The following is a 16,274-nucleotide window of genomic DNA, read 5'->3' as shown; positions in this document are numbered from 1 at the left end:
ATGATTAGAGAGCTAAGCAACTAGGATTCTCCCCAAACTGCTGGTGTGGCTGGTGTTTCAGTGTGGCATCTCGTCCTTAGAAGCGCATTACAACTTATATTTTAAAAAAGAACTAACCATCACTCCAGTCTTAGGAGTACCTAGGGTGGGAAGGGGCAGCCAGCAATGGATCAGGCCCCCGCCCTCTCACTGAGAGAGCACGTCACCTTGGCAGCATCAGGAGTTTCTCTGCTCCCAGAGGTGCTCCTGAGGGAGGGGCATTTGGAGGGGAGGCCCCTGAGTCAGGTTCGTTTCTCACAGCCCACAAGGGCCACTGTGCAGGGGTGCGTGGAGGCTGGCCTATGCCCCGCCCAGGTCACAGTGCCCTGCCTGGGCCTCAGTGTCAGGTCAGGAGAACAGAACCGCATATTGTCTCATTCATTCTGCCTCAACAATAACCGCTCATTCTTGCCTTCCTGGGAGGGTGTCTTGTGATGAATGTGGACAGGAAAGATAATAATGAATTAGGCCATTAACCCCTGTGATGTGCATGATGCTTTCTTAGGGAGGGAAAAATATGCATTGTCTTCCTCATTGTGATGCTGCTGCAAGCCAGCTGCTTCCAGCGCTGGAGGTAGAGTTGGACATGGTTTCTGCAGTGACAGGAATTTAATTGTCAAGATAAAGGCCTGTGCGTTTTTGAAATACCAGTTGGGGGTTGTGGATTGTTTGGGAAGTTTCTCCCCCACACATACACCATCAGGATGTCTGCTGGGGGATGTCTGCTCTGTGAGACAAGAGAGAAAAGGGAGGATTCTGAGAGAGGGAAGTAGAGGTGCCCCCCGGGACACCTAGGCTGCTCTGAAGTGGGAAGATAGGAATAAGGGGTTCCTCAAACGGCAGGACTCCAGTTAGTATCAAGTGTGAATCTTCTCTGGGTTGTATACTTGGTATTGTATAGGTGAGGTTTTTCTAAGGAAATAAGGGTCAGAACTGCACTTGGGCAACAGCAGGCAGGAAGAGGGGAGCTCTGTAGAAAGCTTTTCACCAGGAACAGGTGGAGACAACCTCTCAACAGTAGGGAACGCTTTAAAATCCATTTAATGGTTAAGTAAGTTCTGGTGCAATACATACAGTGCAGCCATTTAAAAATTAAGAAGTTCATGTATGTTAACTAGACTTATTGTGATCTTTTTGCAATATATGCAAATATCACATCATTCCATTGTATATCTGAAACTAACATAATGTTATCAATTATACCTAAAATACACAGTATGTGTATTTGTATATAGATGTATTTATTTACATAGAGACATCTATGATTTAAGTGAAAAGAGGTAGTTACAAAAATTCCATTTTTATAGACAAAATATAGATGACTATATATATGCATGGAAAAAAGTATATCTACATACATGGCAATAGATATTTCTGGATGGTAGAAAAGATTTTTCTTTTCTAAGCCTTATTTGTACTTTGCAAAATTTCTACAATGAATCATTATATTTTATAATTAAAATAAAAAAATTTTTTAAAAAGCTGTTTCATTCTAATTTCAAGTACCACTTGATAGTGAATGGCTGAGAATTTCTGCCTCATGGCTGCCTTTAAAGCTTTACTGTGGTTCTTCTGAGCATTGATTGAATAGACTTTTTAAGAGGTACTTAGACTTTCCAACAATGTATCTTGTTTTGTGCCTAGCAGGCAATTAATTCTAGGTGCAGATAGTATCTGTTATGGACAGAGTCCAGTAGCTCTGACCTACTTATTTATAAGGAAATAAATGATTTTTAGTAAGATACAGAAAAATCTTAATAACTTCTATAAAAATATGGGAATTTTTTTTAAGACTATCTGATATGGAATATTGCCTTTCTACTTGTTTTGCACAGGGAAAAGAAGTACTTTGAAAATGTGGCCAGGTTTTTTTCTTCTTCTTCTTCTTCATACAAATATTAAGGTGACCTAGAGGCAGAGAGTTTCACTGTGGAGTCTTAATATTTTGTTGCCCCTCTTCTTTACACACACACACACACACACACACACACACACACACACACACACACACACAGCTCTCTGTTTCCTGTTCTGTTCACTGTTGTGCTCCTATCTGTTTAGAGAGCAATGTGACAGGCTGCGTTCCCTCTAGTGGACAGAATCACTTTTGTCAACTACTCTGACTGCTGACATCTTAAGCTAGTGTTAGACCTTTCAAGAATAATATATTCATTGGTAGGAATTTAGTTTGTCTCTCTTAAGAGATTGTATCCAGACATTTATACATGTGTTTACCTAAAATAAATTAATATTTTGGAACCAGACCAAGTATCTGCTTTGTCAATGATTTTAGCCCTGGAGGAAGCATCCTTTAATGAGAATCCCATCCTTTGTTACTTTACCATAACACACGGAACACAACGGAAATCACAGGGAAACCACTGTACTGTTAAAGTTGGGTTTTTACCTTCTGTAAGATGTAAACATTGTCTTTAACTTAAAAATGGCTTTAGGACTTTTTCCAGTTATGAATTTTTTCATCAATTCCATTTAAATGTTCATGTGTCAATGTTTTTATTATTTCCTTCTCAAAGAGTTACTAGTAGTTTGTCCCCTGAAGAGCTTCTTAAATATTTTTCCTTTTCCTTTTTAAATTTAAATGTAATTTGTCTGTTTCCTTACCTTTCAGTGAAGATTCCTTATCTAGGCATGTGTCTTCTGGGCATTTTTTGGCCAGGTGCTGCTGGCCTCTAGTGGGTAGAGGTGCAGGGATGCTGCTCAGAGTTCCCACGACAGAGAATTACCCAGCCCTGAACATCAATAGTGGCAAGATGGAGAAACCCTGCCCTAAAATAACCAGCTTCAGACTTGACTGTGCTTCCAGAACAGCAGCATCCAGAGGGCTGCCTGCGTGGACGGAGAGACAGACAGCCTGCGTCCTCTCCCCATGCTGCTGGCCTCTGGAGCCAATGAGAGAGCCTGCCTGTGCTTCACCTGCACGTTGCTGTGTTCTGCCTGAGAAGCAGCTCTCCTCTCCCTTGGGTTAAGCTGAAGCTGTTTTACAGTGTGAAATTTGAAAGCCTTGTTCCTAGAAGATCCCTCATGTCCACTCATTTCACTTCAATTTGTGTTATTTACCAGAAAGTTGGTATAATTACCTTTTATACTTGAAGTGTTTTGCCTGGGTAGCTTCCTCACTGTGGTTGCCTGTAGCATTAAGCCTTTTAATATTTTTTATGTTTAGCCATTTTTACAATTCTAATCAGAACTGCCTTTGCATTAGAAAATGGAGTTTGGAGCCAGAGGCAGTTCTGACCAACATTGTGTTTATGATGCTTTTAACAAGCATTTTCATTATTATTATTTGCAACTTATGCTCCTTTTTCTCCTATATTCCTTGTCATTTCCTATCTTATATTTATATACCTTATTCATCCCTGACTCCTGCCAGTCCTACTTATATTATTGCTACTTGTACCTGTTTCACTTGTTTTATTCTTATTGGCTTCTGATTTGTTTTATATTATTCTGGGCTTTAATTCTCTCCTTGGAGGTGTTTCCCTGCTTGTTTTCTATTATTGCTTATTCTCATACATGATTTTGAGTCCTTCATCTAAGTTGGTGACAGTCATGTCCAGAATCAACCACTCTAGGTCAGTCCTCATCCATCACCTAAAAGTGTGAGTAAACTCTTTATAAGGCTGACAGTTAATCATCGATACTCTTGCTCTGAACTTGGTCCTCTCACAAGTTTTATATACTCATTAACAGTTGAATGGTAGAGCATTGGTGTAGAGCTTCCCATGAGAGTGAAAATGCTCTGAATTTTGTGACAGCAACAGGAGCAGTTGCAGTGTGGTTTGTGTGACTGAGGAGATAAATTCTTAATTTAGTTCATTTAAATTTAAAATATAAACAGCCTCATGGGGCTAGTGGGTATCTACTGGACAGGGCAGGTCTGTTGCTTTGCTCCCCAAAATGTGGTCCCCAGACCAGCGCCACTGCCCACCTGGGAGCTTGCTAGAAATGCAGAATCTCAAGTCCGTCTAGCTCTACAGCATTAGATCTGCAGCTGAAGATCTTCAGGCGATTTCTATGCCTGCTCAAGTTTGAGAAGCACTGATACTTGGCTGTACATGGAAGTCACATGGGGAATTTTAAGAATATTGCCCCTTGGGTCACACCCTCAGCAATTATTTAATTGGTGTTATTAGGTGTGACCTGGGTGTTGGGTTAAAAAAAATTGCCTAAGTGACTTTAATTGCTCAGCAAAGATTTGTACTACCCAAACTTTGTGTGTATCCAAATCAACCTGGCAATTTTATAAAAATACCCAGGCCTAGGCTCTTTCCTGCTTCAACAAGCCTGGGACTCTGTATTCTTTGTTAGGCTCACCAGCGATTCCGATAGACACATTTTGGGTTTGAAAATCCCTGATCTGGAAGACAGTTTCCCACTTTCTTGGCAATTGTCACATAAGCTAGAATGAAATGCCCTGCTGGCCTGAAAGAAAATTGATCTACTAGATCTTTTAGTCATTTGACTAAAGGAATACTTTTTGAATACTTGTTTTTCACAAAGTGTGCCACTCTTGATGTTGCCGCTTGTGATTTTTTAAAATTAGTTGGTGAATTTCTGGTCTCTGAGGCAAGTTTTTCTCCCCCTTTTGGTAGGTAGACATATCATTCACATTTTGGTTTTCAGAATTGCTATGAATTCTGTGAACGACAGCAGTAGCTTCATGGTCAGTGTGCCAGTTCCTCATGGTGCAAGTCGCAGTGCCTGTGGATCAGGGTGTCCTGTGGCACAGAAGCATCCGAGAACCGAGGAAGGCCCAGCCCTGTTCCCCAGTGCAGCCTCGCAGTGCATCAGATGCAGCATGCCAGCTGAGGGAGGGTGGCATGGAGCGATGATTGAAAGGCGTCTGGTTCATTCAGATCTCAGCTCATTCCACACTTTAGGCTGCAGGGGCAGCAGTGTTGCATTCAGCATGATTCTATCTTGGGACCTGGGAAAGGGAATGGATAACTAAGTGACTATTTTTCTTTTTGTAAAATGTGCTATAGGTTTTATGTCAGCAAAAGCCTTTTTGTTCTTGTGATATAGGAAACTTTTTGTATGCTGTTACAGCCAACCTTTGTTAGGACATGAGTTTATTAGTTGTTTCTGGGAAATAGGATAAGAATTGATGAAGGTTTAGAAAATATGTTAGGAACAAACTCATTTTCTCCAGGAACATTGCTATTAAAAATGTGCCATGTGTGAAAATTCCAAAAGCTCACAGACAGGTATACATTCTTGAGATATGAGTCAGCAGTACTATTTTCCTTCTCTGATTATCATCTTCAGTTTCAACACTTGTGTTACCTACAGTAAAATTTTAGGTGCACATAGAAGTGAATGTGTATTGTTTCTAACCTGTGAAGATTTCAGGACTCCCAATTTCCAGTCAGTGATGTTTTCTACTGCTGTCCCTACCCAGATAACAGAAGGTCTGAAATCAAAAGTATCGAATAATATGTGGGGAAAAAGCAGTAATAAACTTGGGCTCAGTGGAGATTAGCCAGACTCTATGTGGTCTCTGGCAGCGGTAGATAAGAAAGAACCTAGGGAGAGAAGGTTGCCTGAACACTAGGACACAGATTTGCAGCTTGTTCTCCTAAACAGACTCTTGTCCTAGTAGGAAGCCTGTGATCCTGGCTGAGTTGTGGGAAAACAACTTGATAACCAGGACTTGCCTGGGGCACCCCTTTCTGGTGAACTTCAGAGAATCTTGGACAAGTAGGGGCTCTGCTGTGTTCATCCAAAACAAGAATGTGACTTTTGGGCAAACTGGTGCCATACTTGGAGGCAAGGGCTTACAGGGAAACCCTCAATAAACAGTTTCCCTCGGTGAGGGAACTGGAGCCTCTGTGGGTTAGTGTGAAAACTTCTCCAAAGCCCACAGATGGGTATCCATTCTTGAGATACAAGTCAGCAGTACCTACGTTTGTCACAGTTGAGGTGAGCATAACAGAAGCCGACCTCTCTTTCATTCTCCTGACCCTGAGGCAGACTCCATTAAAAGCTTGTTTCTTGTCAGTGGTAGGATTGAAATCAGTAGCCTCCTGAGGCTCAGGTGGCAGTGGGAGTGAGAGGACCTCTTTAAATATTCTTGGTAAGCCTCCGTGATGGCTCTAGACCAGGGTGGCTAGTGTGCACCACCACAGGCAGAATTCAAAGCCTGGGAGGACCCTGAAGGCAAGGGAGAAGGGTCCGGCCCTGCAGACTCAGAGGGGCAAATTGAATGAGAAATATGGGAAAGGTTGGTCAAGAAGCAATTGAGACTTACCTGCCGTTCTCAGAAGGGCTGTTTCTGGCTGGCCTTGGGTTCCGTGCTTCATGAAGAGGCCAATGCTTAATATAAAACTCAGCAAGGAGGCCATACAAAACTGAGGGAAGCAGGGGAGAGAGGCCTTTGCAGGGATGGGTTAATTATACTCAATATAATATATGTAGTAGTGGGAGGAGAGGTTTTTCTCTTTTGAGGGATAGGGGAAGCTTTGAAAAGGCATGGATTCTGGAAGATTTTGGTGTTTTGAAGACAGTTAATGCTCTCTGACTTTGTTTTCCTATTTGGCTGTGTATGTAGTGTGTGTCAGTTCCTGGAGCTGTGTCAAAGCCCAGAAGGTGGCTTTGGAGGGGGCCCTGGCCAGTACCCACACCTTGCCCCAACGTACGCAGCGGTCAACGCGCTGTGCATCATTGGTACCGAGGAGGCCTATGACGTCATTAACAGGTAGAGCCAGAGCCAGCCATGCCTGACCCCCAGAAAGGCTACCTACCAGCTGACACTGCACTCTAACCATTCCTGTCTCCTGCCTCTCTCCCGTTCGTTTCTCAGAGAGAAGCTTCTTCAGTATTTGTACTCGCTGAAGCAACCTGATGGCTCTTTTCTCATGCACGTTGGAGGTGAGGTGGATGTGAGGTGAGTGGGCCCTTTCTCAGTCTGCTGCATCAGGAGGTCCTACAGTTTCTCTCCCATTAGAGATGCCAAACCCAGGAAACAACTTGGGGAAGCGGCTGCTTTGTCCCACAGAATGTGTGGGATGATGTGTCAGTGACAAGATTCTTAGTTATTGCAAATGCCAAACAGATGTCCTTGGGTGTCACTGTCACTTGACTTCTTTTATGTAAATGTCAGAATTTCCATAAGACAGAAACAAAATCAAATGCTTTTGTTTTTAAAATTAAGAATACATTTGTGGAGTATAAAATGATATATGTAAAAACTATATAGTGTGATGCAATCTTTCATCTCTCTGGGATAGAAAGAAAGAGGGGAGAAAGCACAGTAGGGACTTAGTAAATATTTTCTGAATGAATTTGATGAAATCATGAGAATGCTTAACACCTGCATGAGAACTGCTGTGAGTGGCACAGAAACACATCAAGGTCCAGTAGAGTGCAGGGAAACAGAATTGGATTTACTCGTTGGAACCAGTTGGCTCAAAATTATAATTTTACTCAAGAGTTATCTGGCAAGATAAGATGTACCTAGCAAGTAGCTTACTCACCTGGCAGGAGATTGTTTATGAAGCATACAGGGAATTCACTGAATAAGTCATTTCTCAAAGGCAGTGGATCACTGAGGTTTTATACCAAATTCTTGTTTAGTCTGAGAAATGAATTTTTTATGAGTTTTCTGTATTAAAGCCATCTTATTCCCTATCTGTAACTGTGTTTGCTTCTATGCAAGTTGATTAATATTCTGGCTTAACCATTGGTTTGAAAGTACAGGGGAAGAGAAAACATGGAAGTTGTGGAGCATAAAACCCCTTGCAGATAAAAGTCGGGGACCAGGCTGCGAAGGCCTTTAGTTAAAGGATTCTCTTCTGTCTGTAACCTGTCCATCCAAACCAAAAAATTAGACTAGGTTTCTACGTAGGGGAAACTGTTTATCTACTCACAGCACTTCTGACACAAAATGTGTGGGCTTTTCCCCTCATATTAAATAATTCTGACACTAACTACCCAGACTTAGCACCTACCCTACAAGGCTCAGTCCCATGAGACCATCCCCCCTTCAGATGTCAGTCATAAGTGCTGTCCCCACACTTTCACCCGACTTGGCTGCACATCAGGCGTGCAGCCCCTCCTTTGCTTCAATTTGTTACATAGGATCCAGAAGAACAGCCAGATGTAGAGGGAGGTGGGGTGAGCTCTGGGTGGGTCCAGAGCATGGGAACTCTGGACCCCACAAAGTTGGGGTATTCCCCCCTCCCGGCAGGCACATGGCTGTGTTCACCAACCCAGAAGCTGCCTGAACCCCTGCATGTAGGGTTTTTATGGAGGTTACATTGTGTAGGCATAATTGACTTAATCATTGGCCATCGGTAATTAACTCAGTCCCAGCCCCTGTCCTCTTGCTGGTGGGACCGAAAGTTCCAACCCTCTAATCGGTGGGCCCCCCTAGCAGCCAGCCCCCATCCTCCAGGAGTCACCTCATTAGCATAAGCCCCGGTGTGGTTCGGAGGGGCTTGTTGTGAATAACAAATGATGCTCCTCTCACCTCCATCCGGAAATTCCAGGGGTTTTAAGAGCTCAGTACCAGAAACTAGGGAGTAGACCAAATGCTTATTTCTTATTATATCACAATAGCCCTGGTGTCTGTTGTTAAAATATAAATTGAGGCATATTAAAAATTTTAATTCATTTGAACAAACAGTCTATTTGAATTGGGCAGCATCCAGTCTAGCAGATAGAAAGGAGCTCAGAGAAGCTATATGAGACTTTTATAGACAGGAGGGAGGTGGGGGGAACAAGGAACTTACACCAGCGAGAAGTGGGTTGCTGCGAGGTTACCTCTGGTTAGGGGATGGCGGGCTACCAGTCAGATCACCTCACTAGTGCTGACCAGGGGAGTCCTGATTGACCCGGTTAAGGTACCATTTCTGGGAGAGCTGAAACTGTAAGTTAAGAGTCAGCTTGGTGACATGGAGCTTAGCATAAGTAATTCCATTTCAGGCCTGTTGTCTTGTTTTTAACCCTGTAGATGCCATTGAAGCCAATATAACTGTTGAAGAAAAGCACTATTGTGTTGATGCTTCTTAAGGAAAAAGATAAAAGATGTTTTCTTCCCTTCGTGGTGACTACATTTTCATTCCTGTGCTACAGATGTTCCAATCAAATCGCAGTCTTGAAATTTAGCTTTTTAAAACTCTGAAAGTATTAGGCAAAACCAAACAAATTCTAGCAAGGTCACTTTGGTGTTTCATTGCATGTTTTTTTCAGAAATGATTATTCTCCAATTTATTCATTCCAGTACATTTATTTCTGTGTTCTTATACAAATCTGCTAAACAAATCATAGAAGACTTTTTGCAATAAAATAGATTTGTTCCACTGAAGAACAGTGTAGCCATATTCCTCCTCTACCTCAGCCTTTCTGGTAACGTTCTGCCATTTGAGCCATGCTTTTGACTTGCATGGGATTCAAGGTGCGAACAATGGATAAAACCTAGCAGAGCGTGTTGTTTCCTTGCTTTGCCTACTTTCCAGTACCCCGATTCTGTTGTCTTCCTCTTGGTGTTTCTCTAATTGCCCTTTGCCTGGAAGTGTCAGCCGGGACTCTGGAATGCTTGTTGAGTGGGGGAGAAGTAGCAGTGATGAGGAAGATTTGGCATTTGGGGTAGAGTGTATCTCATTCTGGGTTAGGCAGATCTTCAGGTCTGTCACAACTCCTAGTGGTTCCACATCGAGCTTATTCAAGCCTCTGCAGCTCCAGTGTAGCGCAGTGAACCCATGGCAATAATCAAGTTGCAAGGAACTCATAGCAAGCTCAGTTTTTCCTTAGTTCTTAAGATCAGACTACTGATCTATCACCGACATCCTGATCTAGGTTATATGACCTGGAGCATTCTGTGATGGTGGTGGGGAGACAGGGACCCAGCATTTGCAAAAGGTTAGGTGACAGCACAGAGTGTGTTTGGGAAAGGAGAAGTTCATTGTTGCTGAAGGTGGAGGGCCTGCCTGGAGAGCAGTGGGAGAAAAGAAGCTGGAAGCGCAGAATAAGAACAGATAGAAAGGTCCCCAAATCTTAAACAGTCTGGAGTTTATTTTAAGGGCAGTGGGAAGCCACTGACAAGTTTTAAGTAGGGAGTGACGTGATCTGATTGGTATTTTATTAGAGGCTCTGCCGTGGCAGTGAATAGGTTGTAATGTTTTGGTAACAGTCTCTGGTTTCAGGGCTGGAGGGAAGACCAGACAGGAGACTGATCCGGGTGATGGTGACTTAGCTTTGGGTGACAGCAGAGAGGATGGGAGTAGTAGGCAAACTTGAGAGGTGTGATGACTAGATGGAGGGAGAGAGGAAGACACTGTGCGGAAGAGGTGTGTTTTGTTCTCTGCCATCTCAGTGTGAGATCTGGTATCATGTCTCCACTCTTGCATTTATGAGAGGCTGACTGCATTGCTGGCTGCAACCCTGCCTTAGAGGTTACCTTAGGATTCAAAAACAAATGCTTTTGAAGCCCTCTGAGAGGCTCAAAACCTGAAAGAAATTAGATTAGACCTTCCAAATTAGCCTGTGGTTGATGATTTAACATGTAGCACATAGGACTCTGGTGTGCTTCTGATGCCTGCTGGTAAACCCTACCTCCGCTGGGCCTGTGGCCAGTGTGGCTAGGCTGAAAAAATGCTGGTAGGGTCATAACACTTGCAGCTTCTGGAGAGATTGCTTTGAAACACTTCAATAAGTTTGGCTTAGTATTATGTCTCTATTGAATAATAGGGAAACTAGACCCTTCTCTTTCCTCCCTTTTATATACCTTAGGAGCCCTTAGAAAAAGGCTATATAAGCAGAATTAGAACAATTTTTGTCTTCAACGTAAAATGGAGCTGAGATGCTGGCTATTTTAAAAGATCATAGAAAAGACAGTTTGTGGACATGTTCTATAATGGAGGGAAATAAAATGTGTCCTGACAAGAATTAGGGCTGGCAGGAAGTAATAGCAAGAAATTATTCCAAGTTAAGTAGGATAATATATATATATAAAAAAAAGATGTTCTCTTTCTTTTTCCTTTAAAAATTTGTGTGCATGTGTATACTGGTGGGGTGCTTGAAATCAAAGCTGTTTTCTCTCTTCAGAGGCTTAAGGAATGTATCTGAGTAGGCTCATCCCTGTCCCTCTTGTCTGGTCTAAGTGACTATTACAGTCTGATGGCCTGCTTTGAAGGTATCTGTTGCAGAAAAAAATACACAGTTGGCCCTTGAACAACATAGGTTTGAACTGTATGAGTCCACTTATACGTGGATTTTTTTCAATAAATATATTGGAAAAAAATTTGGAGATTTGTGACAATTTGAAAAAACATTTTCTTTTCTCTAGCTTCTTTTACTGTAAGAATATAGTATATAATGCATATATCATACAAAATATGTGTTAAGTAATTGTTTATGTTGTCGCTAAGATTTCTAGTCAACAGTGGACTATTGGTAGTTAAGTTTTGGGGAATCAAAAATTTCATGTGGATTTTTGACTGCATAAGAGGTCAGCAGCCTTCACCCCCAAGTTGTTTGAGGTCAGCTATAGATAACCTTTAGTGCGTCCATGCTATAAACAGATCAAAATCTTGACTGACATCTGAATGAATGAGCATATCAGAATACCTGAATGACACTGTGAAATTTTGGGAACCACTATAGGTCTTTGAACAAAGAGCTGAATTCACTTTTGACATGAATTGATATGGCTGTTATTTCCTCTGATGTAGATTTGGCCACGTGGAGGTAGGGAGACTAGAATGTCATGTTCTTTCACTGAAGCCATGCTGTGAGCAACTCTATCCAAATAGAGTGTCAGAACTTCTCAGTTGGAGACCAGGAGGACTGACCATGTGCCAAGAGTGAGGACAGGAGGCGACGACAGCCCACTAGACAAGGAGAGCAATCCGCCCAGGAAGTTCAGAGAAACTTATTTAGGTTCTTCCTTAATGTTTAACCCTTTCCTCCTCCATTTCTGCCCTTCCAGAAGTGCATACTGTGCCGCCTCCGTAGCATCTCTGACCAACATCATCACTCCAGACCTCTTTGAGGGCACTGCTGAATGGATAGCAAGGTGAGAGAAGCTGGGATTTGTCCTGGCCTCTTAGGTGATCAAGACTTGGGAAAAATAGCGAAAATGGAGAAGGTCTGGAGGGGCATATAAAATTGTAGGAGATGTCTCAGGATTGTAGGATTGCGCATTTCAAAAATACTTCAAAGTTTTCCCTTTTCCAACCTTTCTTTCATGTTTTATTATACTTTAGATTGGCAAAGATCAAAAGCTTTAGTAAGCAGTATTGGGGGGGTCTAAATGGGTTTAACTAGTTTGGAGAGCAATTTGGTAATATCTCAAAGATGCCCTTGCTGATGCCCCAGTAATTTAACTCCGTATAGAAACTCTCACACACATGCATGAAAGAGACAAACATAGGACTTGTTTCTGATAGCAAAAACCCAGAAACAGGTTACATGTTAAATAACCATGAGATGCATAAATAAGTTGTGCTGTAGTCACATTGGAATCTAACATAACATATAAATGAATGAACTAGAACTGCATGTATCAATAGGACAAATCAAGAACAATGTTGAGTTTACAAAAAAGGATGTTAAAACATGCAGATCAGCACATTTACTTTAAATTTGACAATGTGCAAAACAATTTTATATTGTTTATGGAAGAATAACATGTAGTAATGTAGAAACATGCATGGGAAGGATAAATACCAAATTCAGGATGGTGGTTACTTCTAGGGGGAGAGAGCAAAGGAAATGAGATTGGGAGGTCTACACATCTACACAGGGGACTGCAACTGTAACTGTACGTGCTCATTTCTTTAAAATAAAAAAAACCCAAAAACCCTGAAGAGTATATGGCTAAAATCAAAGCTGGGTGTTAGACGTATATATGTTCTATATATTATTTGCTATACTTTCCTGGATGCCTCTAATATTTCATAATTTTGAAAAGAGAACAAAATGTATGGTAGGTATGTATGTACTATTATGGAATGATATCTAAGCTCTATTGTTTTTTACCTTTTTATTTTTATCAAAGTAGTACTTATTACATGAAAATATAATTTATAGCTAACCTAAGCGATATACTATGATCATATTTACTTTTTTTTGTGTAACTTTTATTTTCATGGAATCAATCATGACTTCCACTTATCAATGTATGTACCGTGAATTCATTCTGGTAATGTATCCATTCTCTTTTATGAGTAGGTATGTGTCTGTGTGTGCGTGTGCATGTGCGTGTGTGTTTTGAGTTACCCTCTTGGAGCCTGCTGCTCCCGCTTCAGTCTGGACAGATTGTTCTCAGCTTGGTGCACAGCAGGCATCTAGAAGCTTCCTTTCAGCATGAAATTCACTTCACTTCTCTCCTTTGCTGAAGCCCCTGTCCTCCTTTTTCTTGGTTCACTTACTCATTTTAATGAAGCAATTACTCCAGTAGATCCCAAAAAAGAGCACTTGGGAGATACATTTTTAAGATTTTGCATTTGTCTTTAGTCTCACACTTAATTGTAGTTTATTTGGTTAGCATTTCTAAATTGGAAACTTTATAAACTGTATTCCTTCAGAATTTTTAAGCATTGCTCCATTATATTCTGGCTTCTGGTGTCATTGTTAAAAAGCTGACAGTAATAATAATGACATTTACTAAGGATTTGGTATGTAGTATTTGATAGTAAGGTAGCTGTTGTTTAGAGATTTAAAGTACAGGTGTCTACTGCCTGGGTTTGGTTCTTTTTAATACATTCTGTTTCTCACTTGAGAATCCCATCTTTTTATTCATTACAAGTGTATTTTTCTTCACTTCAATGAGGTAAATATGTAATTATAATATTTGCTTTTATAAAATCCTTATCTGGTAATGTCAACATCTGGGTCTCTTGGAATTGGCTTGTCACATTTTCCTAATTCTGTGCATGTCAACGTATTTTGGGATTGTATCCTGGACATTGTGATGTTCTGTTGTAGAGATTGGGTTCTGTTAGATTGCTGTAAAGAATGTTGATGATTTTGTGTCAGCAGGCAGTCAACTTGGTTAGACTCAAATTCAGATCGTCACACCTGCAGTGGGCAGTGGCTCAGTTCTCTGGTCAGTGCTTGGTCAGAAGCTGCGTCCAGTTTGTCTAACGCATGTGTGATTCGGGGGTGAGGTAGAAATTTGAGTGAAACTCAAACATGGAATTTGGGGTTTTTTCTTCTCTGGCTCTCCCCTTTCTGGGAGATCTCCTCACTTGCTGTCAGCCTGGTTCTTCTTGTCAGAAAGATGGTGGGCTCTCTGTTGGTGTCAGCTGCCCTTCTCTCTCCTCCAACCTGCTGCGGCCACCACTGAGTGACTGTAGCCATCCTGAGGACAAACCAGGGAGAAGAAATAAGGCAGGGGAGCGGGGGACTGCCTGCCTGCTCTTGTCTGCTCCAGCTTCCAAATACCCACCAAGATCTGCCTGCCTGTTTTCAGTCTGCTGAGCTCTCAGCAAGTCATTTTTGTGTATCTTGTCCAGAGTGAATGAATAGCTGTTACTTGTAGGAGGGGTTTGTGGCACCTACTAGATGTGGAACGCTGACTCCCTTGTTTTGTCTTTTATTAGCTTTGTGCCTTGGACAAGTTATTAAAATTATATTATAATTTCCTTACATGTCAGATGGTAGGGTATTGGATTTGATATTAAGCTGAAAGACATATTAAGTGAACAAAACCTTGTTATTGTGACCCACTGTGTATCACTGCCTCCCAATCCTTTGTGTGTTTTTGTTTTGTTTCTCTTTTTCACTATTCCACCTCCTCCCCCTCCCTTGAAGTTTTTGTAATCATTATTCTTGCTTCTTGCTTTTTGGAAACTTCATGCTGATGAACCACGGTATGGATTTTTAAAAAATTCATGGTGTGGGGTACTCAGCAGGTGTCTTTTGTATGGGATCACATATACTTTAGTTCCAAGAAACTTTATATTATTTCTTCAGTTATCTCCTCCCCTGCATTTTCTGTTTTTGCTCTTTTTATAATGTCCTTTAAGTGGGGCTGGGGTTTTTTTTCATAATTATTTTTGCCTATTTTCCATCTCTTAATCTTCCTTATTGTACTTTCTTAGAGATTCCCTTAACCTTTTATCTTTTAATCCTTCTGTTGAGTTTTTATTTCTGCAGTTCCATTTAAAAAATTTTTCTACAGCTGATTTTATCTTAATTTATGAAAAGAGTGCTTCTTTCTTACATACTCTCCTGTTCTTGTTTCAGGGATATTTTATCCTTGCAGTGTTTTTATTTCATACAATATTCTTTCTAAAGATACAACTTTAAAAGGTTACTTCTGATGCCTATATTATTTCCTCTGATTTATTTTTGTTTGTTAGTTTGTTTTGGCCTCTCTCATATTAGAGACTTTACTCAAATGTCTGGTGTTCCTATTTATGAATCAAGTACTGAGAAGCTGATGGGGCGCTGTGTGCCAGGTAGGCTAGGATCCAGCCATCCACAGGGGAGTTCTCAGACATGTATATCAGTAGAGTTTTTCCCTTGGGTTTATCAGTTTCCCTAGAAAATCTTCCAGATTCCTGGTTGGGGTATGAAGTTGGTAACCAGCTTTATGAAATACTTACAGGGAAAGCAATTTTGGGTGTTTGTGTTCAGACTGTAGACTCTCACTTAATTCCCCTGCTCAGTATGGTGCCTCCCTCCTGTCCTCAGCTGTGCTGGGCATCCTGGAATTCAGAGCCTCTTGATTAACCCCTGATAACCCCCATCTTCTACTGGGTTTGAGTATTTCTGCTGGATAGCTAGAATCAGTAAATCTAAATCTTACATAACTTTACAACCAATCAACTTGGTTCAAATGCATCCCACTTTTAGAAGTACTTTGTGTCTCTAGTTCCTGGGCCTTTCATTGGAGCCCAGCACCTTGCTTTCTGTTGTCTTCTCCCTATGCTCCCTCTGGGTTGGTTTAGGTTTCTCTATTCTATGAAGTCAGTTACTTCTTATATCTCTGTTTCTGGCTTTCATAATTTTATCTCCTGTCTTTATTCCTGTCCTCTCCTATTTTCCTTTCCCTTGTGGGTTTGTCCCTTTTTAAATTCCTTTACTTTCATTTTACTGGGCTCTTGTGTTCAGTCTCTTATGTTTAGCTAGAAGACACTGCCAAAGAATTTTACTAAATTACTCCCATGCATGTAAAAACAAAGAGGGAAAGTAGCATATATATGTGTGTGTGTGTGTGTGTGTGTGTGTGTGTGTGTGTGTAGATAGTGTGTGTGCGTGTGTGT

At 41.3% G+C, this 16,274-nt stretch overlaps 1 protein-coding gene across 1 annotated transcript in view; it reads left to right on the top strand.

The window, feature by feature from the left end:
• Positions 1 to 16,274, top strand: part of FNTB (farnesyltransferase, CAAX box, subunit beta) — a 94,026-nt gene that overhangs the window by 59,998 nt on the left and 17,754 nt on the right. Inside the window, exons 5-7 of the mRNA XM_037006220.2 lie at positions 6,611 to 6,757; positions 6,863 to 6,946; positions 11,990 to 12,076. Of these exons, the coding sequence (XP_036862115.1) occupies positions 6,611 to 6,757; positions 6,863 to 6,946; positions 11,990 to 12,076 (318 nt within the window). The remainder of the gene's footprint in view (positions 1 to 6,610; positions 6,758 to 6,862; positions 6,947 to 11,989; positions 12,077 to 16,274) is intronic.

This window comes from Manis javanica, chromosome 8, assembly GCF_040802235.1.
Source record: "Manis javanica isolate MJ-LG chromosome 8, MJ_LKY, whole genome shotgun sequence".
Lineage (NCBI taxonomy): Eukaryota > Metazoa > Chordata > Mammalia > Pholidota > Manidae > Manis > Manis javanica.
This window is presented reverse-complemented; position numbering and strand designations above follow the sequence as displayed.